Source organism: Haliotis cracherodii, unplaced genomic scaffold, assembly GCF_022045235.1.
Source record: "Haliotis cracherodii isolate W230 unplaced genomic scaffold, xgHalCrac1.p SCAF_11, whole genome shotgun sequence".
Classification (NCBI taxonomy): domain Eukaryota; kingdom Metazoa; phylum Mollusca; class Gastropoda; order Lepetellida; family Haliotidae; genus Haliotis; species Haliotis cracherodii.
In genome coordinates this window covers 34119819-34144126 of record NW_027266266.1, presented here as the reverse complement: position 1 = coordinate 34144126, position 24308 = coordinate 34119819, and the positions used below count along the sequence as shown (strand labels likewise).

General features: G+C 41.5%; 3 protein-coding genes across 3 annotated transcripts in view; 1 reads left to right on the top strand and 2 right to left on the bottom strand.

Annotated features, from left to right (window-relative positions):
- Nucleotides 1-6890, top strand: part of LOC139455692 (beta-ureidopropionase-like) — an 89762-nt gene extending 82872 nt beyond the window's left edge. The window contains exons 14-15 of the mRNA XM_071237242.1: nt 1609-1695; nt 5429-6890. Coding sequence (XP_071093343.1) covers nt 1609-1695 — 87 coding nt within the window. The 3' untranslated portion in view covers nt 5429-6890. The remainder of the gene's footprint in view (nt 1-1608; nt 1696-5428) is intronic.
- On the bottom strand, nt 2198-2662 carry LOC139455033 (hyaluronan mediated motility receptor-like). Its single transcript, XM_071236619.1, has one exon. The coding sequence runs from the start codon at nt 2660-2662 to the stop codon at nt 2198-2200; it is 465 nt and encodes a 154-aa protein (XP_071092720.1).
- On the bottom strand, nt 2885-5032 carry LOC139455032 (golgin subfamily A member 6-like protein 22). Its single transcript, XM_071236618.1, has one exon. It carries the CDS (start codon nt 5030-5032, stop codon nt 2885-2887), a length of 2148 nt encoding a protein of 715 aa, XP_071092719.1.
- Nucleotides 6891-24308: the final 17418 nt, after the last annotated feature.

Genomic DNA, 24308 nt, shown 5'->3' with positions numbered 1-24308 from the left:
ATACATTAACTGAGTTGCAGCTGGAATTTGTCACCTATCCCTCCGACCAATCAGAGTGAAGACCTGCCATTAGATACCCCCATGGAGATGACACTACAGCAGGCCGGGTTTATGCAAGGCTCACTGGACCATATGCTGAAGACGCAGGAAGATCTTTCAAATGGCAACACTGAAATCATAGATCGAAAGAATACAAATGATATACGTTTCTACATGATAATCTAGGATGTATGATGTACTACCACCGGAAGTGACTTCATGGGAGACCTCACGTCTGGAATAACGTCAAAATACGTTAAATATCACTATCCAAAAGCGCATAACGGAAATCATAGAAGACATATATTGAAAAGAAGGTAATTGAATGACAACCGGAAGTGACGTTACAGGTGATGTCGTCACCGGAAGTGACATCATAATATGTCTAAGTATCACAATTGTGGCTAAATATACATATATTCACAATATGACGTTTTCTCCATGTCTAGCCTTGAAATTAGGTCATTAGACATATATACCGTTTGGTCCGTTTTGTATACAATCCTTGTATTCCCACTTCACAAAAGTCAAATATCTAAGGGATGCTAGATACCGGATCCCACCGGTCCCTCTGGTGTATACTGGCTATGATGTAATAGAGGTAGGGGATTCACAAGAATTATCTAACAATAGTTATCATTGTGTATAATTCTAAGAATACTACCTCTATCACATCAGGAATTAGTCCCTCCAACCTCCCCAAATATCTGCATCTAGTTGATGAGGGTCATGGGTTGAAAGAAGTGAGGTGATTCCTGCCTTGTGCATGCACAGTGGCGTCTCTGACGAGGGATAGGGTTTCCCTCACAACTATTAGACTGTGAAGAGGACGTCTGTTGAAAATTTATTTAAATTTGTAGTGTGGTTCTCAGTATAAACAGGAATTTATGGCTATGATGTAATAGAGGTAGTATTCTTAGAATTATACACAATGATAACTATTGTTAGATTACTGTCAAATACTCTAAGTCTTGATATTACTGAATACCGTGGACATGAAGTTTCTAACTTATCAGCTAAGTCATTTAATGATAATGAAAACAACTTTGAACGCAAAACATCCCCCCTGTTGTACACCCACATTGTAATTTCTGAAGATACTAGATTGTATTTAACACATCATTTAACACTATCAAATGGATTTAATAAACCTACCATTATCAGCCAGACTGCAATGTGTTTTCTTACACATCAAACCAAACCTGTAATCTATTATTGAAAACTGAAACAACTTCTTTACTGAAAATGTTCAATTGTAAAGATGCCAAAAGACAGAACCAGAACATACTTAGGATGTTGGTGGTATGATTTGAAGATGTTTTCCTAAAATACACTGTTTAAATGGAATTTTAACAAAACATAACAAAAAGATGTTCCAAACATTGATTTTGAAAATCATTTTTGTGCCTATATAAAGGGTAGGTAATCATTGACATAGAGAATTAGTAAATATTTATTTGTTGTTGGTTGGGTGATCAAACTGTTCCAGAATCTGTTGTTCCACATGACCTTAGGCTTGTGTAGGATGTGTGGAGGAGAAGTGGTGAGATGTGTTGTGTGTTATTGCAGATGACCCAGAGGTTAGATATGTATCAACAGGAGCTGACAGAGGCAGTCAAAGATGATTATGTCCCCAAAGTCATCAAGGAAGCTTAGGTGATAATACATACACAACATTTGAACATGTCCATAAAATCTTGATGTATATAGAATCTCAAGTTCATGTATTTTGATATATCCCCAATGAGCAATATGTGGAGTATCATGTATCGTCTCTGGAGTATCATGTATCTCCTCCTGGGTATCAAGTATCTCCTTTGGGGTATCATGCATCTCCTCTGAGGTATCATGTATCTCCTCTGGGATATCATGTATCTCCTCTGGGGTATCATGTATCTCCTCTGGGGTATCATGTATCCTCTGGAGTATCATATATCTCCTCGAGTATCATGTATCTCCTCTGGGGTATCATCTATCCTCTGGAGTATCATGTATCTCCTCTGGAGTATCATGTATCTCCTCTGGAGGATCAAGTATCTCCTCTGAGGTATCAAGTATCTCCTCTGGAGTATCATGTATCTCCTCTGGGGTATCAAGTATCTCCTCTGGAGTATCATATATCTCCTCTGGGTATCATATATCTCCTCTGGACTATCAATTATCTCCACTGGGTATCATGTATCTCTTCTGGAGTATCATCTATCTCCTCTGGAGTATCATGTATCTCCTCTGGAGTATCATGTATGTCCTCTGGAGTATCATGTATCTCCTCTGGAGTATCAAGTATCTCCTCTGGAGTATCATGTATCACCTTTTGAGTATCATGTATCTCCTCTGGAGGATCAAGTATCTCCTCTGGAGTATCATGTATCACCTCTGGAGTATCATGTTTCTCTTCTGGAGTATCATGTATCTCCTCTGGAAGATCAAGTATCTCCTCTGAGATATCATGTATCTCCTCTGCAGTATCATATATCTCCTCTGGAGTATCATGTTTCTCCTCTGGAAGATCAAATATCTCCTCTGAGATATCATGTATCTCCTCTGGAGTATCATGTATCTCCTCTGGAGTATCATGCATTTCCTCTGGAGTATCATGCATTTCCTCTGGAGTATCATGCATCTCCTCTGGGTATCATGTATCTCCTCTTGAATATCATGCATCTTCTCTGGGGTGTCATATATCTCCTCTTGAGTATCATGTATCTCCTCTGGAGTATTATGCATCTCATCTGGGGTATCATGCATCTCCTATGGGTTATTATGTATCTCCTCTGAGGTATCATGTTTCTCCTCTGGAGTATCAAGTATCTCCTCTGGAGTATCATGTATCTCCTCTGGAGTATCATGTATCTCCTCTGGGTATCATATATCTCCTCTGTAGTATGATGTATCTCCTCTGGAGTATCATGTATCTCCTCTGTAGTATCATGTATCTCCTCTGGGGTGTCAAGTATCTCCTCTGGGGTATCTTGTATCTCCTCTGGGGTATCATGTATCTCCTCTGGAGTATCATGTATCTCCTCTGGAGTATCATGTATCTCCTCTGGGGTATCATGTATCTCCTCTGGAGTATCATGTGTCTCCACTGGAGGGTCAAGTATCTCCTCTGAGGTATCATGTATCTCCACTGGAGTATCACACATCTCCTCTGGGGTATCATGCATCTCCTATGGGTTATTATGTATCTCCTCTGAGGTATCATGTATCTCCTCTGGAGTATCAAGTATCTCCTCTGGAGTATCATGTATCTCCTCTGGAGTATCATGTATCTCCTCTGGGTTTCATATATCTCCTCTGTAGTATGATGTATCTCCTCTGGAGTATCATGTATCTCCTCTGTAGTATCATGTATCTCCTCTGGGGTGTCAAGTATCTCCTCTGGGGTATCTTGTATCTCCTCTGGGGTATCATGTATCTCCTCTGGAGTATCATGTATCTCCTCTGGAGTATCATGTATCTCCGCTGGGGTATCATGTATCTCCTCTGGAGTATCATGTATCGTCTCTGGGGTATCAAGTATCTCCTCTGGGGTATCATGTATCTCCTCTGGAGTATCATGTATCTCCTCTGGAGTATCATGTATCTCCTTTGGAGTATCTTGTATCTCCTCTGGGGTATCTTGTTTCTCCTCTGGAGTATCATGTATCTCCTCTGGAGTATCATGTATCTCCTCTGGGGTTTGAAGTATCTCCTCTGGAGTATCATGTATCTCCTCTGGAGTATCATGTATCTCAACTGGAGTATCATGCATCTCCTCTGGAGTATCATGCATCACCTTTGGGTTATCATGTATCTCCTCTGGAAGATCAAGTATCTCCTCTGAGATATCATGTATCTCCTCTGCAGTATCATATATCTCCTCTGGAGTATCATGTTTCTCCTCTGGAAGATCAAGTATCTCCTCTAAAATATCATGTATCTCCTCTGGAGTATTATGCATCTCATCTGGGGTATCATGTATCTCCTCTGGAGTATCATGTATCACCTCTGGGGTATCATGTATCTCCTCTGGGGTATCATGTATTTCCTCTGGAGTATTATGCATCTCATCTGGGGTATCATGTATCTCATCTGGGGTATCATGTATCTTCTCTGGAGTATCATGTATCTCCTCTGGAGTATTATGCATCTCATCTGGGGTATCATGTATCTCCTCTGGGGTATCATGTATCTCATCTGAGATATCATGTATCTCCTCTCGGGTATCATGTTTCTCCTCGCAGGTATCATGTATTTCCTCTGGAGTATCATGTATCTCCTCTGGAGTATCATGTATCTCCACTTGAGTATCATGCATCTCCTCTGGAGTATCATGCATCACCTTTGGGTTATCATGTATCTCCTCTGAGGTATCATGTATCTCCTCTGGAGTATCATGTATCTCCTCTGGAGTATCACGTATCTCCTCTTGAATATCATGTATTTCCTCTGGAGTATCATGTATCTCCACTGGAGTATCATGCATCTCCTCTGGAGTATCATGCATCACCTTTGGGTTATCATGTATCTCCTCTGAGGTATCATGTATCTCCTCTGGAGTATCATGTATCTCCTCTGGAGTATCATTTATCTCCTCTGGAGTATCATGTATCTCCACTGGAGTATCATGCATCTCCTCTGGAGTATCATGCATCACCTTTGGGTTATCATGTATCTCCTCTGAGGTATCATGTATCACCTTTTGAGTATCATGTATCTCCTCAGGAGGATCAAGTATCTCCTCTGGAGTATCATGTATCACCTCTGGAGTATCATGTTTCTCTTCTGGAGTATCATGTATCTCCTCTGGAAGATCAAGTATCTCCTCTGAGATATCATGTATCTCCTCTGCAGTATCATATATCTCCTCTGGAGTATCATGTTTCTCCTCTGGAAGATCAAGTATCTCCTCTGAGATATCATGTATCTCCTCTGGAGTATCATGTATCTCCTCTGGAGTATCATGCATTTCCTCTGGAGTATCATGCATTTCCTCTGGAGTATCATGCATCTCCTCTGGGTATCATGTATCTCCTCTTGAATATCATGTATCTCCTCTGGAGTATCATGTATCTCCTCTGGAGTATCATGTATTTCCTCTGGAGTATCATGCATCTTCTCTGGGGTGTCATATATCTCCTCTTGAGTATCATGTATCTCCTCTGGAGTATCATGTATTTCCTCTGGAGTATTATGCATCTCATCTGGGGTATCATGTATCTCCTCTGGGGTATCATGTATCTCATCTGGGGTATCATGTATCTTCTCTGGAGTATCATGTATCTCCTCTGGAGTATTATGCATCTCATCTGGGGTATCTTGTATATCCTCTGGGGTATCTTGTATCTCCTCTGGGGTATCATGTATCTCCTCTGGAGTATCATGTATCTCCTTTTTTCTGTTGCAGATTACCCTTGTTCAAGACTGCAGGCTGGGTGCTGGATTGATAAACAGATGCAAATTAATTTAATTCTTACATTGTGAGCAGTACATAATTAATACAACATGAGTGTTACTGTCATTCTTGACATAGATCTGACACTGGAGGTAAATCGGCAAGAGATGTGCCAAGATTTTGACAGATAAGTTCCACGTTAGCTTCATATGTAATGAACGAATGTAATATTTGCCCTCTCATGTAGTCTTATTTTCTCACTTTTCTGTATACATGTGTACAATTTACCATGTTCTTTCTCAAATATTGACCTGCAAATCTAAGTGATAGTCATGTTAGTACTCCTGACTAACCACCAGAAGATTGTATTGTATGCTGTATTGCATGGGCAGGAGGGACAAGGGTGGGCTGGATAGCAGGTCAGAATCTGTCTGTGTTGATGAAGACATATAAAAGCATTCACCCCTCCATGGTACACAGGTTATCCTTCCATCTGACAAGTCAAGATGTTCAAACGTCAATAGTAGTATGGCAGTGCTTTCTGTTTAGTGTGTTTGGTCGCTCAAGGTCACAACATAGGTTTTTTAGGGTTTTTTTTGGGAAAAAAGAGAGTAGGAGACATTGCTCATAATGTATACACAATATTTTATATTAATGATTATTTTGTGTATGGTTTCATAGAATATTGAGTTGCTCAATATGACCTATCCAGTGCAACAAACCAACAGTAAACTTGCAAGCATTGTTGAAATATTTACAGGTTGATACAGCTGAGAGCTGCTGCTGTAAACTGTCTCTGTATGAAGTGGGGTGAGGTGAGGTGAAATGGGGTTTGGCGTCAAGATTATTGCACTTACATAGTGGTGTGTGTGTGTGTGTGTGTGTGGCTGCTTGCACTAGTCCGGAGTAATGACAATTTTATAGTGCTGGCCCACTGAAATACCATGCCGCTGTTTAACATGAATACCCCACTCAGACACAGTATACTGACTCAGATCTGACCACTCCATGTTTCAGCCCCTAAATGCTGAGCACCATCTTTCACATCTTTTGGTATAACAAGGCTGGGAATCGAACCCCTGACTTTCTGCTCTCTGAGCAGTTGTTCTATCCACTAGACCACAGAGGTGGTCAACTACATACAGTAGTAAGGGAGATAGTATAGCTTGATGCTTGGACACTCATTTTGTACTACTGATTATTGCAATAATGTGTCATTGATTCTACTCTCAACTTATGATAAGCTTTTATTGAAGATGAGACTTTGATTTGCAAATAATTATGATGTAGCATATATATACAAAAATATATTAGAGGAAGCATTTTTGTAATGCATAAATACTCCTCACCAAAAGTTCTATTGGGATTGCTATAACCACAAGCATATTAGTGAAACAGCCAAACGCTGTCATTTTGAAACAGCATTATTTGGAAGCATGTCCACATCAATAAAGTATGGTTGTGGAAACTATAATCCCTTGCATTTTGTGGCTGATTGATGTGTTCACAGGGAGCAGACATGAAGACACCACTAAACAGTATTATCTGTTACCTTACTCCCAGAATACATGGCACCCTGTGACTGGTCTCAGTAGTCAGTGTTTCCCCTGCACCCACAACCTTTCTGACATCGTATCCTTATTTCAGCTGTTAGTGTGCGTCCAGTAACAGATATTGACACCCAGTAACTACGAATAATAACATTGGAAACACCCACACACATACGTATTCATACAATGCTAACTTTGATTTCATTTTAACGTATGTCCATATTCCGTAATCAGTGATGTATGACATCATTACCCTTATCGTTCCACAAAGTGAACAAACAGTTCCTACGCTGTTGGTGACTCTGGGATGATGAAACTCTCCAGGCAGTAGCTACGCAGCTATCAGCGTACTCTATATGTGTATTTAATCAACCGGGATTAAATATGTTGAATATAATACAATTAGAGCATAACATCAAATATCACTCAATCCTAACATAATCACCATATGTTATTGTGCAATGTTTGATGGTGAATACGAATCCTGTATTTACACTATCATGAAAGTCAACGCATTCACTCAAACATAAAGACAGAATCGTCACAGAAAGGTGAGAACGCTTTAACATGTATACTTAGCCCTAATGATTTAATTAATAACTTCTCAGTGTGGCAACATGATCACCATATCAGACGTAAACATTTAAAGATACTGAACTTATATGAAACATTACTTAGATTAGATAAGTTATATTATTATAATAGAACATAGATGTTGACCAGCAGGTCTACACTTTACTTACCTAGACTTCATTCAGGACCTGTAAAGTGTTTCTGATGTATCAGCAATCAGTGAAAAATGTTTTCTGTCCTCATGAATTGCGATCAAGTATTCATAAATTTCCCCGGAATTTACTGCAATGTTTAGCAATAAGATCATTTGTGACTGCTACAGTAAAGAAACACGGCCCATCATACTGCTACTGTAGAGAAACGTGGCCCATCATACTGGTACTGTAGAGAAACATGGCCCATCATACTGCTACTGTAAAGAAACACGGTCCATCATACTGCTACTGTAGAGAAACGTGGCCCATCATACTGGTACTGTAGAGAAACATGGCCCATCATACTGCTACTGTAGAGAAACGTGGCCCATCATACTGCTACTGTAAAGAAACATGGCCCATCATACTGCTACTGTAGAGAAACACGGCCCATCATACTGCTACTGTAAAGAAACATGGCCCATCATACTGCTACTGTAAAGAAACACGGCCCATCATACTGCTACTGTAGAGAAACACGGCCCATCATACTGCTACTGTAGAGAAACACGGCCCATCATACTGCTACTGTAAAGAAACATGGCCCATCATACTGCTACTGTAGAGAAACACGGCCCATCATACTGCTACTGTAGAGAAACGTGGCCCATCATACTGCTACTGTAGAGAAACGTGGCCCATCATACTGCTACTGTAAAGAAACACGGCCCATCATACTGCTACTGTAGAGAAACACGTCCCATCATACTGCTACTGTAGAGAAACGTGGCCCATCATACTGCTACTGTAGAGAAACACGGCCCATCATACTGCTACTGTAAAGAAACACGGCCCATCATACTGCTACTGTAGAGAAACGTGGTCCATCATACTGCTTCTGTAAAGAAATGTGGCCCATCATACTGCTACTGTAGAGAAACGTGGACCGTCATACTGCTACTGTAGAGAAACACGGCCCATCATACTGGTACTGTAGAGAAACATGGCCCATCATACTGCTACTGTAGAGAAACACGGCCCATCATACTGCTAGTGTAGAGAAACGTGGCCCATCATACTGCTACTGTAGAGAAACATGGCCCATCATACTGCTACTGTAGAGAAACACGGCCCATCATACTGCTACTGTAGAGAAACGTGGCCCATCATACTGCTACTGTAGAGAAACACGGCCCATCATACTGCTACTGTAGAGAAACACGGCCCATCATACTGCTACTGTAGAGAAACACGGCCCATCATACTGGTACTGTAGAGAAACATGGCCCATCATACTGCTACAGTAGAGAAACGTGGCCCATCATACTGCTACTGTAAAGAAACACGGCCCATCATACTGCTACTGTAGAGAAACACGGCCCCATCATACTGGTACTGTAGAGAAACACGGCCCATCATACTGCTACTGTAGAGAAACGTGGACCGTCATACTGCTACTGTAGAGAAACACGACCCATCATACTGCTACTGTAGAGAAACGTGGACCGTCATACTGCTACTGTAGAGAAACACGGCCCATCATACTGCTACTGTAGAGAAACGTGGCCCATCATACTGCTACTGTAGAGAAACACGGCCCATCATACTGCTACTGTAGAGAAACGTGGCCCATCATACTGCTTCTGTAAAGAAATGTGGCCCATCATACTGCTACTGTAGAGAAACGTGGACCGTCATACTGCTACTGTAGAGAAACACGGCCCATCATACTGGTACTGTAGAGAAACATGGCCCATCATACTGCTACTGTAGAGAAACGTGGACCGTCATACTGCTACTGTAAAGAAACACGGCCCATCATACTGCTACTGTAGAGAAACGTGGACCGTCATACTGCTACTGTAGAGAAACATGGCCCATCATACTGCTACTGTAGAGAAACGTGGCCCATCATACTGGTACTGTAGAGAAACATGGCCCATCATACTGCTACTGTAAAGAAACACGGCCCATCATACTGCTACTGTAGAGAAACGTGGCCCATCATACTGCTACTGTAGAGAAACGTGGCCCATCATACTGGTTCTGTAGAGAAACACGGCCCATCATACTGCTACTGTAGAGAAACGTGGCCCATCATACTGGTACAGTAGAGAAACACGGCCCATCATACTGCTACTGTAGAGAAACACGGCCCATCATACTGCTACAGTAGAGAAACACGGCCCATCATACTGCTACTGTAGAGAAACGTGGCCCATCATACTGCTACTGTAGAGAAACGTGGCCCATCATACTGCTACTGTAGAGAAACGTGGCCCATCATACTGCTACAGTAGAGAAACGTGGCCCATCATACTGCTACAGTAGAGAAACTTGGCCCATTATACTGCTACAGTAGAGAAACGTGGCCCATCATACTGCTACTGTAGAGAAACACGGCCCCATCATAACGGCCCAGTAACCTGTGTATGGATGTGGACCGTCGCGTGGGTCATTACGACCTTATGCAATCATGACACAAGTTGAGGTATGTGGATGAAAAAGTCGTGTGAAGTGAAGCTAACACTTGAAGACTGAGACATCTTTATCACAAGAGTAATTAGATTTGTGTCTAGTTGCATGCAATTGGATCCGACATTGTGTCATATTCGTTTGCTTAAGTACATCTTTCCTGTGTGGAAATTTCATTGAAAATTGATTTTGAGTAATCTCCAATATGAAGTATTTATTTTCATAAGACCTAGTAATTCATCAGCCTTCCACAACAACAACGCCCTCATTCGTATATCTGGTGTATGGAAATGCTAGCAAACCCATAGGGAGCCCCTAACTCGCAGTAAAGTCAAGAGGTCTGCCATCTTAGTGTCTTGCCATTTTTTTATGAGATGCTATTTTCATAATCGTATGTGACTTTTTCTGTGTGCATGATGAAGTGGCTACTACTTATGGACCGTGTGTGTGGGTCTCTCTACATTCACAGCAAGGGCCAGTCGGTACTGCAGAAACCTACTTGGTACTGCATCATTGCCACCCTCAGGGAAATACAGGTCATTGTATTGTAAAACCCTTTCTTAACGTTTTTGAATATTTCAGTGAAAATATCAATATTGCAGACATTGATGTTGCAATAATAATCATAGTGTATGTGTACTTGCGGCGATTGACATTATCCAGCAGTATCTGGTACTACATTCCTAAAGGTTTCTACGAATAACCATCTCATGTACGGAATGTGACGTGATTTCCCTGTGGGTTGTAAGAATGCATGCGGCCGTAAAATGTCTGTGGGCGTTGAGAGACTCGTAAAGGACCCCGAGGACCGACGTGAGGAACGTCAAATAATGCTTGTAACTACTTAATACTCGACCACGTTACACAAACCGTTATGACAATATACACATCTGCATATACTGTTTCACATCCACAACTAGACCTAGAAATCATGTGATTGTTGTACTGTATGTGATCAGTTTAACGTAACGGACCGAGTGAGAGACTTCAGTTGGGGTTTATGTGGCTTTGAACAGAATCTCCGTTATATCACCTAAATATGGGTGTGTTTGGTGTTTAACGCCACACTCGGTATTTTTCCATCTACCATAGATAATCAAGTAATTGATGTAATAGCCAACGATCCACACCATCGGGGTACGATGACACGCTATCAACCAAGTCACCGAGCCTGATAACCCGATCCATTAAGGCGCCTCTGACCCCCAGGCGTTGCTCGTGACAGTTCTACCCCGGCATTCCCAAGGGTTTCAATGTAGGAGAAAAGGGCGAAGAGATGCAGGGCCTTATGCGTTACTTCCATTGTGATACCCAGCAGCATGGGTATGGTGACCATTAACCAGGGGTTATACAAATACACTGGAATTCGAACCCACTAACATGGTTCCTGGCACGTGAATGGGACTGCACAGCCTTTGCAATACATAACTAAGGCCATCACTACAGGTTAGGATCGTTTTCACGATATTCTTGAAGTGAATTGCCTCGTACCTTTTACTGACCGTTTAGGTCACTTATCACTCATACAAATTTACCATATCTTGCTTGAAGAAAATACTTTTCCAATCAGAATTTGAATTTGTTTAAATTGTTGTTTTAATTTCTTAGTATGATAAATGAGAAGAAGATATAAATCAGTATAATTTTATTTGCGTATGTATACAAGGAGTGGTTCAAAAGTTCTGATGGACTGCGTTGATGGCTGCTAAATAATTTTCTTCGTGATCCCCTCTGAGGTCCACACACTTCTGTCAACGATGTAGAGTGCCTGGAATCCACTGGTCTTGAAGGCTTTCTCCTGGTTGTGTAATGTACCCACCACGGCAGAAAAGACTTCATCTTAATTTGTATAATGCTTGCCAGACTAACTTGGGGAAGAAGTGGATATTTGGCAGTGCCAAATCTGGTGAATACCTAGGGTGTTTTATGAGCCACAGCCATGCATTGCTGTCATGGCAACATGTTCTGATCTTCCGGGAGGTAGTCCACCTGTAGGATTCATTTGGAATTCCAGAAAACCGAAGGCGCCCCCTTCGCCTTCTTCTTTAGGAGAGAGGTTCGGTGTTTCCACTGCTTTGAATGTTTAGTCTTTGGCTGATAGTGGTGAACCCAAGACTCTTTCAGGATTACAAATTGTTCAACAAAACTAGTTAGGCCAGCTTCAAAACAACATACGACAGATGATGAACCTGGCGCATTTCTGATCAGGAGTCGAAAGCCTTGGAACCCAGCCTGGAGAAATATTTGTCATACCCAGTTCATTCCTCAGAATGTGCTCAAATTCCACATGGGCGATGCCCACTGTATTGGGTATGTAAGGTGTGGGTTTTCATCGGTCATCCATCATCATATCATGGTCATCCCCAACAGTTGACACCATGTCCGCATAGATGGCTGTTAGAGTTGGCCCTTTCAGTTGGATATACTTGATGACAGTGCGGTAGCCAATTTTGTCCCTTTTCATGAACAGAGAATACTCGTCACTTTCATGCCAGCAGACATATGCTCCATGTCTGTGTAGTTGATTCAAATGCATATTGTACTTAATACATGCACACTGTTAAGGATGTACTATAAATTATAAACCCTGCTTAGACCAGAACGCTTCATTCACCCTCGCTCATACATCGAGTAATGAGCCGTGTATCAGTGGTAACGTGACAGTGTGTTGCTCATGCATTCTAAACCCAAGTAGTCTACTTCTGAACACTGGACAGAGCACATGGATGTTACACTTTAAGGACGCATCCATGTGTTCTGAATATATTCTGAACGTTGATGTTTTCGACCCAGAACAGGTGTGTTCTACACACATATTTAGAATGTTTCAACGTGTGATGACGATGTAACACTTTATAACGCCTGAAAAGTGTTCTGGACAGTGACTCAGAACACTACACGTTCTCAGACAGGTGCTTCCACAGTACTGAACTGACAAATCATCATGCGCGTCAAAACAATTTATCCGATGGTTTCAAGCCGTAATAATTCTCTGGCATAAAATCACACAGACGAAATTCTGAACTGTCACCATGAATGCCTTATTATCTTTATTTATCATGACCATGTGGATATTCAAGTCACTTAAGGCCCGTGAAGATCTGATGTAGAATAGGTTTTCAGCAACCCATGCTTTCCGTAAAAGGCGACTAACGGGATCGGGTGGTCAGGCTCGCTGACTTGGTTGATGAATGTCATCGATCCTAATTGCGTGGATCGATGCTTGTGTTGTCAATCACTGGATTGTCTGGTCCAGACTCGATTACTTACAGACCGCCGTTATATAACTGGAATATTGCTGAGTGCGGTGTAAAACAACAAACAAACACATCAAGTCGCTTAAATATGTGAGACAGAGTTCTTCATGAAATATTACAAACTATCGAGTGGCAATGTGAAGCATACTTAAGATAACTTAGGTTTTCAGTCTTTCATGAAGGTACATACTTCGCCAGATGTTTCTCGTGCGTAAATCTGCCCAAGGACGATGTTGATAACGGCGACATGACCATAGCATGCTTCATGAAACTTCATGTCAAATATGACCCAGCAACATCCTACAACACCAGAAATTTATTTTGTACACACTACATAAGACATTATTCTAACAAATATTCGTTAGTAAACGCGAGATTACCGCGACAATCACATTTGTTTCATTATGCACAGGTTGCAAAATGTTTTGCCAAAAAAATCATTTGACTAACAAAGTTATCACTTACTTGGATAAAGACTAGAGCCAAATATACACAAGTACCTTCTTAATTGATCTGCAAAACTGATTCCTTGTTTCTGTTCCCCCTTTGCGTAGACGTGTCCTGTGGCCAATAGGTTCCATGGTGCTGATTATCTGCAACGCACCCTGCATTGAAACAACAACAAAAAACGTGAGTCTGTTTAATATTTCACATTAAAAGGAAAAAAACAACATATCCTGTCTTGGTTTTATATTTTTTGTTCACTACATACCTACACTACTCTCCGCAGATTTCGATGCGTTGTCAGTCCATGCTGATCATGAACTCGGATCCTAAATTTTCAGAGATTTGTTGCATGCAGCCCGTTTTCACGTACAGACGAACTTAAGTCTGGATTCATATCAAACCTGAAATATATATTCATTATACTTGAACATAATTTCGGAAACTTTCAAATAGTCGCAAGTTCAAATTAGATTTGGATTTCATCTCACAATTTTGCGAATAGTGCTTGTGGAATAATGACGGTTAAAATGGCGATGAATATGTCGTCTGCTATTCGTTTCGCATGGAGCAGGTTTTACTTCGTATGTTATCAAGGTATGATTTTATCGCTGAAATATTACACAATTTTAAGCAAGGATTAAATATGATACAAAAGTATTCCCAGATGGATACCTACCACAGATACCCCTCAGATAATAGGAAATTGTAAATAAATACCAAATAAATACGTCACGTCAATTTTCTCACAAAACGGATGTGGTTCACAGGGCAAGGGCAGCTTTGAATGCTATTTAGACAAAAAGAACCCAGATGTTCTATTAATGGAACACGTGCGTGTTCTCGCCCATAACATTTGTGTGCTGCTTATCATTATATATTCATTATAGAACACAGCAGAACACATGCGTTCTAGGAAAGAACGCATGTGTTCAGCAAATAGACCGCATACGTTGAAAAGCACACATAAATGGTCCAGATAAAATTGGCCAACAAAATGCCAGTGTTCTGATACACGTAAATGTCCCGTTATGCAAGCAATTTATTTCCATGTATTACCAGTGAGCAGTATTTCAACATGAGTTATTATTAACATAAACTATGCCGTGTTCATAAACTTTTTATTATTTATCAAAATCACCCTTGATATACACATTTTCTGTTTGACTTATCTATCAGCCTCTCTTCTTCTCAAAAATAGATATTCCGGAAACACGAATATATGGTCAAATTTATATTTATCTACCAATATTCATGACATTATATCGGCTTAAGTACAGGGACTTCTCCAAGATGAGAACACACGCGTTCTACAACAGATCACAGGGGTTCAGAAATAGAGTGTCATGGAGAGGCACCTATTCGCCAGCACACAAAGTCAGCGATCTAATCCACTCTCAGCCACCGAGGCGTACACAAAAGTAATGTAAAAATGCACTAACCATTAAATTATTTTGACCCGAGTGTTTGTCCTCGCTCACGCTTGTCGTAAAAGGCGACTAACGGGATGAGGTGGTCAGGCTCGCTGACTTTGGTGGTGCATGCCATCGTATCCCAATTGCATAGATCGATGCTCATGATGTCAATCACTCGATTATTTACAGACCACCATAATATAGCTGGAATATTGCTGAGCGTGGCGTTAAAATAACAAACAAACACCCGCCCTTCAGATACTTATCGTAACGTGTGTTGTTTTCTTGCAAAACCACACCTCCTGGCCACCGAAGACCCCTTTCTACATGTGGAAGTGTATTTTTTAACTCGAATATCAAATATCAGTTTCATGTCCTGTTGCTGGCGATAATCTTGTTTCCCTGCGGGAATGTTGCCGTCCAGAAGGAGCTCCCATCACGAGCAGATCGACATTTTGTTTTCAAATGTCAATATGAAAATGATTAATGCCTTGACCAAGAAACAAGTCCACATATTTCTTAACCACATTTTCTTTTCTTTTGAGGGTTATATGAAGGATGTCACAAAGAGGCAACATGACAATCAAATATCAGAGCAACAGGAGAGTATTTATTTATACGTGCTCTGTTTCAACTACTCCCAACCATTTCAATTCTATTTTTTGACTGCCGTGTTGAGAATTGCAGCGTTTACTGTGTGAGATATCGCAAACTAAAAACTGTTATTTGCTCTCCGATTGAAACGTGATCGATGCAAATTATGTTCCGATTTCAGTAGACAGCAATAAGAGCGAAATAGACGTAGTCCTCACTGGAATCCACTGACGCAGCCGTAACCACTTTGATGGCGATATATCACAACGGGGAACTCGGCACCCGCTCCTGTATGTGATGGTAGAGTTATTCAACAGGGAGCTCGGCACTCGCTCACTGTATGTGATGGTAGAGTTATCCAACAGGGAGCTAGGCACTCGCTCCTGTATGTGATGGTAGAGTTATCCAACAGGGAGCTCGGTACTCGCTCCTGTATGTGATAGTAGAGTTATTCAACAGGGAGCTCGGCACTCGCTGCTGTATGTGATGGTAGAGTTATCCAACAGGGAGCTAGGCACTCGCTCCTGTATGTGATGGTAGAGTTATCCAACAGGGAGCTCGGTACTCGCTCCTGAATGTGATGGTAGAAATATCCAACAGGGAGCTAGGCACGCGCTCCCGTATGTGATGGTAGAGTTATTCAACAGGGAGCTCGGCACTCGCTCCTGTATGTGATGGTAGAGTTATCCAACAGGGAGCTAGGCACTCGCTCCTGTATGTGATGGTAGAGTTATCCAACAGGGAGCTAGGCACTATCATACAGTATGTACTGTCTTGCAGTCGTCACTATCATACAGTCTGTTCTGTCTTGCAGTCGTCCCTATCATACAGTCTGTACTGTCTTGCAGTCGTCCATATCATACACTCTGTACCGTCTTACAGTCGTCCCTGTCATACAGTCTGTACTGTCTTGCAGTCGTCCATATCATACAGTATGTACTGTCTTGCAGTCGTCCCTATCATACAGTCTGTTCTGTCTTGCAGTCGTCACTATCATACATTCTGCACTGTCTTGCAGTCGTCCATATCATACACTCTGTACCGTCTTACAGTCGTCCCTATCATACAGTCTGTACTGTCTTGCAGTCGTCCATATCATACAGTATGTACTGTCTTGCAGTCGTCACTATCATACAGTCTGTACTGTCTTGCAGTCGTCCATATCATACAGTATGTACTGTCTTGCAGCCGTCGCTATCATACAGTATGTACTGTCTTGCAGTCGTCCATATCATACAGTATGTACTGTCTTGCAGTCGTCACTATCATACAGTCTGTTCTGTCTTGCAGTCGTCCATATCATACACTTTGTACCGTCTTGCAGTCGTCACTATCATACAGTCTGCACTGTCTTGCAGTCGTCCATATCATACACTCTGTACCGTCTTACAGTCGTCCCTATCATACAGTCTGTACTGTCTTGCAGTCGTCCATATCATACAGTATGTACTGTCTTGCAGTCGTCACTGTCATACAGTCTGTTCTGTCTTGCAGTCGTCCCTATCATACAGTCTGTACTGTCTTGCAGTCGTCACTATCATACACTCTGTACAGTCTTACACTCATCACTATCATACAGTCTGTACCGTCTTACAGTCATCAATATCATACAGTCTTTTCTGTCTTGCAGTCGTCCCTATCATACAGTCTGTATCTTCTTACAGTCATCACTATCATACAGTCTTTTCTGTCTTACAGTCATCACTATCATACAGTCTGTTCTGTTTTGCAGTCGTCAATATCAAACAGTCTGTACTGACTTGCAGTCGTCACTATCACACAGTCGCTACTGCCATACAGTCCCTATTAAGTTGCAGCCATGCATTGAAAGTTGTGTTAGAAAGATTATCTTCTAACATAATAATACATCATGTCTAGGTATCCGAACAGACCCGTGAAGGTCCGGATGGGAACAGGTCTTCACCAACCCATGCTTGTCGTAAATGCAACCAACGGGATCGGGTGTCAGGCTCGTTGACTTGGTTGATGCATGTCATGGTTACCCAATTTTTGTAGATATATGCTCATGAACTCAAGCAGTGGATTGCTGAGCATATTGCTGAGAGCAGCGTTGCATAACAAACAAACAAACAAAACAAAAGATATCCAAACAACACAGTCACTATTAAAATGCAGCCATGCTGTGAAAGTTATGTATGAAATTATAACACATCATGAGTAGATATCCAAACAACACAGTCACTATATAGTTGTTCATACTTTGTGTCTTTTTGGTCATCCGCCAACTTCAAAGTAATGCTTATAAAAAAAATATTAAAATGGAGCTATGCAGAGAAAGATTATCTTATGGAATCATAACACATCATCTGTAGATATCCAGGTGCCCTCCCTATTTTCCGTTTTCCCTATGGTTTTCATGGGGATTAGAGTAGGACTAAGGTAGGATTATATATGTTGATTTAGTGATTTACCCTTGTCCATTTATCCACGAAAACACCATGTCTCCTATTCTATTTGAATGAACTAACCCAACAACAGCTCATAGGTGATAACATAATTATTTGGCAGGCACCTCAGAACATGAACTTTTATTCACTTGCATAGAGTTTGTCAAATAACAACTGTCACATCTTTCTTAGGTAGGCATTCCACAACAATATTCTCTTACCATGATTAACATAAATAACAAGATGGAAATATTATCTCAGTTATACCAGGGACCAAGCAGCATCGGCATACTGAAGCTGAGATATGTGTCCTTGTTGGTGCTGGTGCTGGTGTTTTCCTGCAGCCTGACTTAAGTCAAAATGCAAGTGTTGTCATCTTCTGTCCTTCCATGGCAAGAATAACATGCAGCTGGCTACAAAGACCGGGACAAGCATAAAAAGTATCGTCAATCTTGAAGGTGAGTAGCTGCCCCACCGGTGACAACCATCAGGAGACCATCATCTGCAGCAAGGAAACGCCTGCGGTCTGTCGTCTTTGTCCACTTGCCCTCTAGTTGCACATCTTTATGTGTCTGAGGTAACGCCGGTGTTGCGACGCTGCCGGTATAGTCCACTGTACATACTGACGATTGGGGGACACTGGGCTGCTTCTTCCTGGGCCAGGTCGTTGATCTCTTGGTTGTAGATCTGTGACATAGTGTCTGCTTCATCACGGGTTCTATTCCTCATGTTGTCGATGACTCGAAGCACGGTGTCATTCTCAGGTGGATGGCTTAGGACATCAGACACATCACGTAGAATGTCACTATTTTAATGCAGCCATGCAGCCATTATATTAGTATAAAACATCATGTCTAAATATCAAAGCAACATGATCGGCTTGGAGGTATCGGTATCTTTAAGGCTGTCCGCGTTTCCCACTGACTGGTAGGAACCAGAGATGATGTAGCCTGTACATCACACATGGGGTAATAAGGGAATGTTTATAATACTTCACGTTCAAAGTATCCATGGGTGGAAAACTTTGAGTCACTTTGGTATTTTACCAGTAAACTTTTAAGTGAATCACATGAAATATAATACCGACTTACTCATTACCATTTTTATAACCACTACTGGTGAAGGAACGGAATACCTGTCGTATGTTATTAACGAGTGTAAATTGATCATCACAAACAGGAAAGGGTTTGGCGTTTTATCGGTATGAAATTCATCACTTATTGGTTGATTACACATTTAACTTGACACTACTGTCCTAAGTGTGTCTACAGTTCTCTTCGCATATCGTGTTGGATAACTCGAGCCGTATGTGCCCATCAGTAATATTGCAGTGCTCTTAATAATCATCATATCGCACTGTAGTGCTTGTAATAGTCATCATATCTTACTGAAGTGCTTGTAATAGTCATAATATCTCACTGTAGTGCTTGTAATAATCATGATATCTCACTGTAGTGCTAGTAATAGTCCTCATATTTCACTGTAGTGCTTGTAATTGCCATAATATCTCTCTGCAGTCTTTTAATTAATCATCATATCTCACTGTAGTGCTTGTAATAATCATCATATATTACTGTAGTGCTTGTAATAATCATCATATCTCACTATAATGCTTGTAATTGCTATAGTATCTCTCTGCAGTCTTTTAATTAATCATCATATCTCACTGTAATGCTTGTTATAATCATGATATCTCACTGTAATGCTTGTAATAATCATGATATCTCACTGTAGTGCTTGTAATAATCATCATATCTCACTGTAGTGCTTGCAATAATCATCATATCTCACTGTAGTGCTAGTAATAATTATCGCATCTCACTGTAGTCTCAGACTGTTTCGCTATTGTTAGTTATGGTTTGGTTTGTCTGAACTGCTATCACCCTGTTCTCTGCGGCCGCCTTCGCCGTTGGCCTATTGCGCGTTGCCACGTTTTGCCGAAAAGGAAACTTAAACACTTTCTTCCCACAAGAGAAAATATTTAAGGTTGAAAGGAAAATTAATTTTTCGTCTTACCTCCTGGGAATTTATATTGCACAAATCAGAATCACTTTCTCCTTAGGAAAACCACCGAGGACTGGGACAATTGGCCATGGACTTTGCAGAATAGCTATGAAAGCTAAGTACTTAGCTTGAAAGCTTCGATGATGCATTTTAAGATTCTCAATTTAATAATTGGACAATTCTTGTGTTTAGCGAAGCCACGGGCCATCTTGATGGTGGCGGCAGCGGGTATGGAGGACAATAATTAAGTGTCTGGTGATCGGAGGAATGTCGTCATGTCAGGCATTAGAGAAAGGACGGGCGGCTCTGTCTGTATACAGCCTATCCCACGGGATCCTTAATGCAGGAAAAACTACAAACACTTTCCTAAAGCAGCCGAGAAAAAAATCAATGGAAGCTGTGAAGCTGAGTCGTCGGTAGCTTCTTGAGGGCTGGCTGAGGCATGGGACCTTTCCCACTGTGTCCACAGTCCTAAAAGCACGCTGGCTTCCTAGGCTACACGGTCTCCCGTCACCTCTCATCCCTGACTGGGAGAACTCCGTACATAGAGGCGAATATAGTGTACATCAGGCATACACTATTATGCTTCAATTCATCAACAAAGCGCCTCATCACTTCACTGCCTTAATTCATTAGTGACACAGTGGGCGCACAAACATGACGAACGCACCAGAATATAGTTATATACATTTATCTGACAAGGGTGAATATAAAGACAGATAATAAAACCCACATAAATATGTACAAGAGTTAACATGATGATGAACATTGCAGTGTCTAAATGAGGGCTATATAGGCAAATACTCTCACAGAAACACCCACAGGCACATTCAGACTCTGAACAGGAGGATGCGCGGCTGTGTATTCTTGTCACTAAATCTCTCACAGAAGTATACGGAAGACATAGAACTTCTCCATATTTCGTGTTTACATATTCTCGTCGACAGCCCGACAGTATATCACAGGCAACAGTGCTGCCCAACACCGTCGGGGGAATGCCAGGACTGACGTACGCCGATGGATGACTTGTCCTCAATAACGCCTCGCTATTTTCACCAATGCATTATTCAAGGTAGTAGCGCAAGGTTTATATGTTGTTTTGTAGGGTAAAAATATTGTATCACCGTGAGGTGTGAAGAAAACATTCTGTATCAATGGAATAAGAGTGTTTGCATGGGATATATTTGTATATTATTTGTCATGTATCAGCTGTCGCTTAGTATCCACAAGATGTGTGGTGATAATTTTCAAGCTACTTGTTGGTGGTTCTCATAGTAATGTGAAATACTCCGTCACCCTGAAGTGTCTGATTGCACTTGGAATACGACCACATATTGTGAGAATTATACTGTTTTAGTGAACACAGAGAGATGTATGTCTGTCGGGACAGGAGGAGAGATGTATGTGTGTCGGGACAGGAGGAGAGATGTATGTGTGTCGGGACAGGAGGAGAGATGTATGTGTGTCGGGATTAGGGGGAAGATGTTTGTGTGTCGGGACAGGAGGAGAGATGTATGTGTGTCGGGACAAGGGAAGAGATGTATGTCTGTCGGGACGTGAGGAGAGATGTATGTGTGTCGGGACAAGGGGAGAGATGTATGTGTGTCGGGACAGGAGGAGATATGTATGTGTGTCGGGACAGGAGGAGAGATGTATGTGTGTCGGGACAAGGGGAGAGATGTATGTGTGTCGGGACAAGGGGAGAGATGTATGTGTGTCGGGACAGGAGAAGAGATGTATGTGTGTCGGGACAGGAGGAGAGATGTATGTGTGTCGGGACAAGGAGAGAGATGTTTGTGTGTCGGGACAAGGGGAGAGATGTATGTGTGTCGGGACAGGAGGAGAGATGTATGTGTGTCGGGACAGGAGGAGAGATGTATGTGTGTCGGGACAAGGGGAGAGATGTATGTGTGTCGGGACAGAAGGAGAGATGTATGTGTGTCGGGACAAGGGGGGAGATGTATGTGTGTCGGGACTCGGGGGAAGATGTTTGTGTGTCGGGACAAGGGGAGAGATGTTTGTGTGTCGGGACAGGAGGAGAGATGTATGTGTGTCGGGACAGGAGGAGAGATGTATGTGTGTCGGGACAAGGGGGAAGATGTTTGTGTGTCGGGACAGGAGGAGAGATGTATGTGTGTCGGGGCAGGAGGAGAGATGTATGTGTGTCGGGACTACGGGGAAGATGTTTGTGTGTCGGGACAGGAGGAGAGTTGTATGTGTGTCGGGAAAAGGGAAGAGATGTATGTGTGTCGGGACAGGAGGAGAGATGTATGTGTGTCGGGACAAGGAGAGAGATGTTTGTGTGTCGGGACAGGAGGAGAGATGTATGTGTTTCGGGACAGGAGGAGAGATGTATTTTTGTCGGGACAAGGGGAGAGATGTAAGTGTGTCGGGGACAGGAGGAGAGATGTTTGTGTGTCGGGACAGGAGGAGAGATGTATGTGTGTCGGGACAGGAGGAGAGATGTTTGTGTATCGGGACAGGAGGAGAGATGTATGTGTGTCGGGACAGGAGGAGAGATGTATGTGTGTCGGGACAAGGGGAGAGATGTATGTGTGTCGGGACAAGGGGGGGGGGGGAGAGAGATATTTGTGTGTCGGGACAGGAGGAGAGATGTATGTGTGTCGGGACAGGAGGAGAGATGTATGTGTGTCGGGACAAGGGGGAGAGATGTATGTGTGTCGGGACAGGAGAAGAGATGTATGTGTGTCGGGACAGGAGGAGAGATGTTTGTTTGTCGGCACAAGGGGAGAGATGCATGTGTGTCGGGAGAAGGGGGAGAGATGTTTGTGTGTCGGGACCAGAGGGAGACATACATACTAAACTTAACATACATAACTTACATAACATACATAACACAACACACATAACATACATAACATACATAACACAACACACATAACATACATAACATACATACATACATACATACATACATACATACATACATACATACATACATACATACACGTCAAATATATCATACGTACACATTACTTCATACATACGTATATACACATGACGTCATACATACACACATACCCATCACGTCATAAATATCAAACATACACATCACTTCATGCAAACACACATACACATCACGTCATACATATCATTCTTGCACATTACTTCATACATACGTATATACACATGACGTCATACATACACACATACACATCACGTCATACATATCATACATACACACACATCACGTCATACATATCATATATGCACATTACTTCATACATACGTATATACACATGACTTCATACATACACACATACACATCACGTCATATATATCATACATACTCATTACTTCATACATACGTATATACACATGACGTCATATATACGCACGACACATTACGTCATACATATCATACATACACATCACGTCATACATACATACATACATACATACATACATACATACATACATACACATCACGTCAAATATATCATACGTACACATTACTTCATGCATACGTATATACACATGACGTCATAATACACATCACGTCATCAATATCATACATACACATCACTTCATACATACATACATACATACATACATACATACATACATACATACATACATACATACATACATACATACATACATACATACATACATACATACATACATACATATATACATACATACATACATATCACTTCATACACACACACACACACACACACACACACATACATACATACATACATACATACATACATGCAAACAAACATACATACATACATACATACATACATACATACATACATACATACATACATACATACATACATACATACATACATACATACAAATCACGTCTTCCATGTCATACATACACATCACGTCATACATATCATACATATACACACATCACGTCATACATATCATACATACATATCACGTCATACATACGTATATACACATGACGTCATACATACACTCGACACATCACGTCATACATATCATACATACAGATTACTTCATACATACATATATACACATGACACCATACATACA

Coding starts and splice junctions, on each gene's coding strand:
- LOC139455033 (XM_071236619.1), bottom strand. CDS start 2,662: ATGCATGATACTCCAGAGGAAATGCATGATACTCCAGAGGAAATGCAT.
- LOC139455032 (XM_071236618.1), bottom strand. CDS start 5,032: ATGCATGATACTCCAGAGGAAATGCATGATACTCCAGAGGAAATGCAT.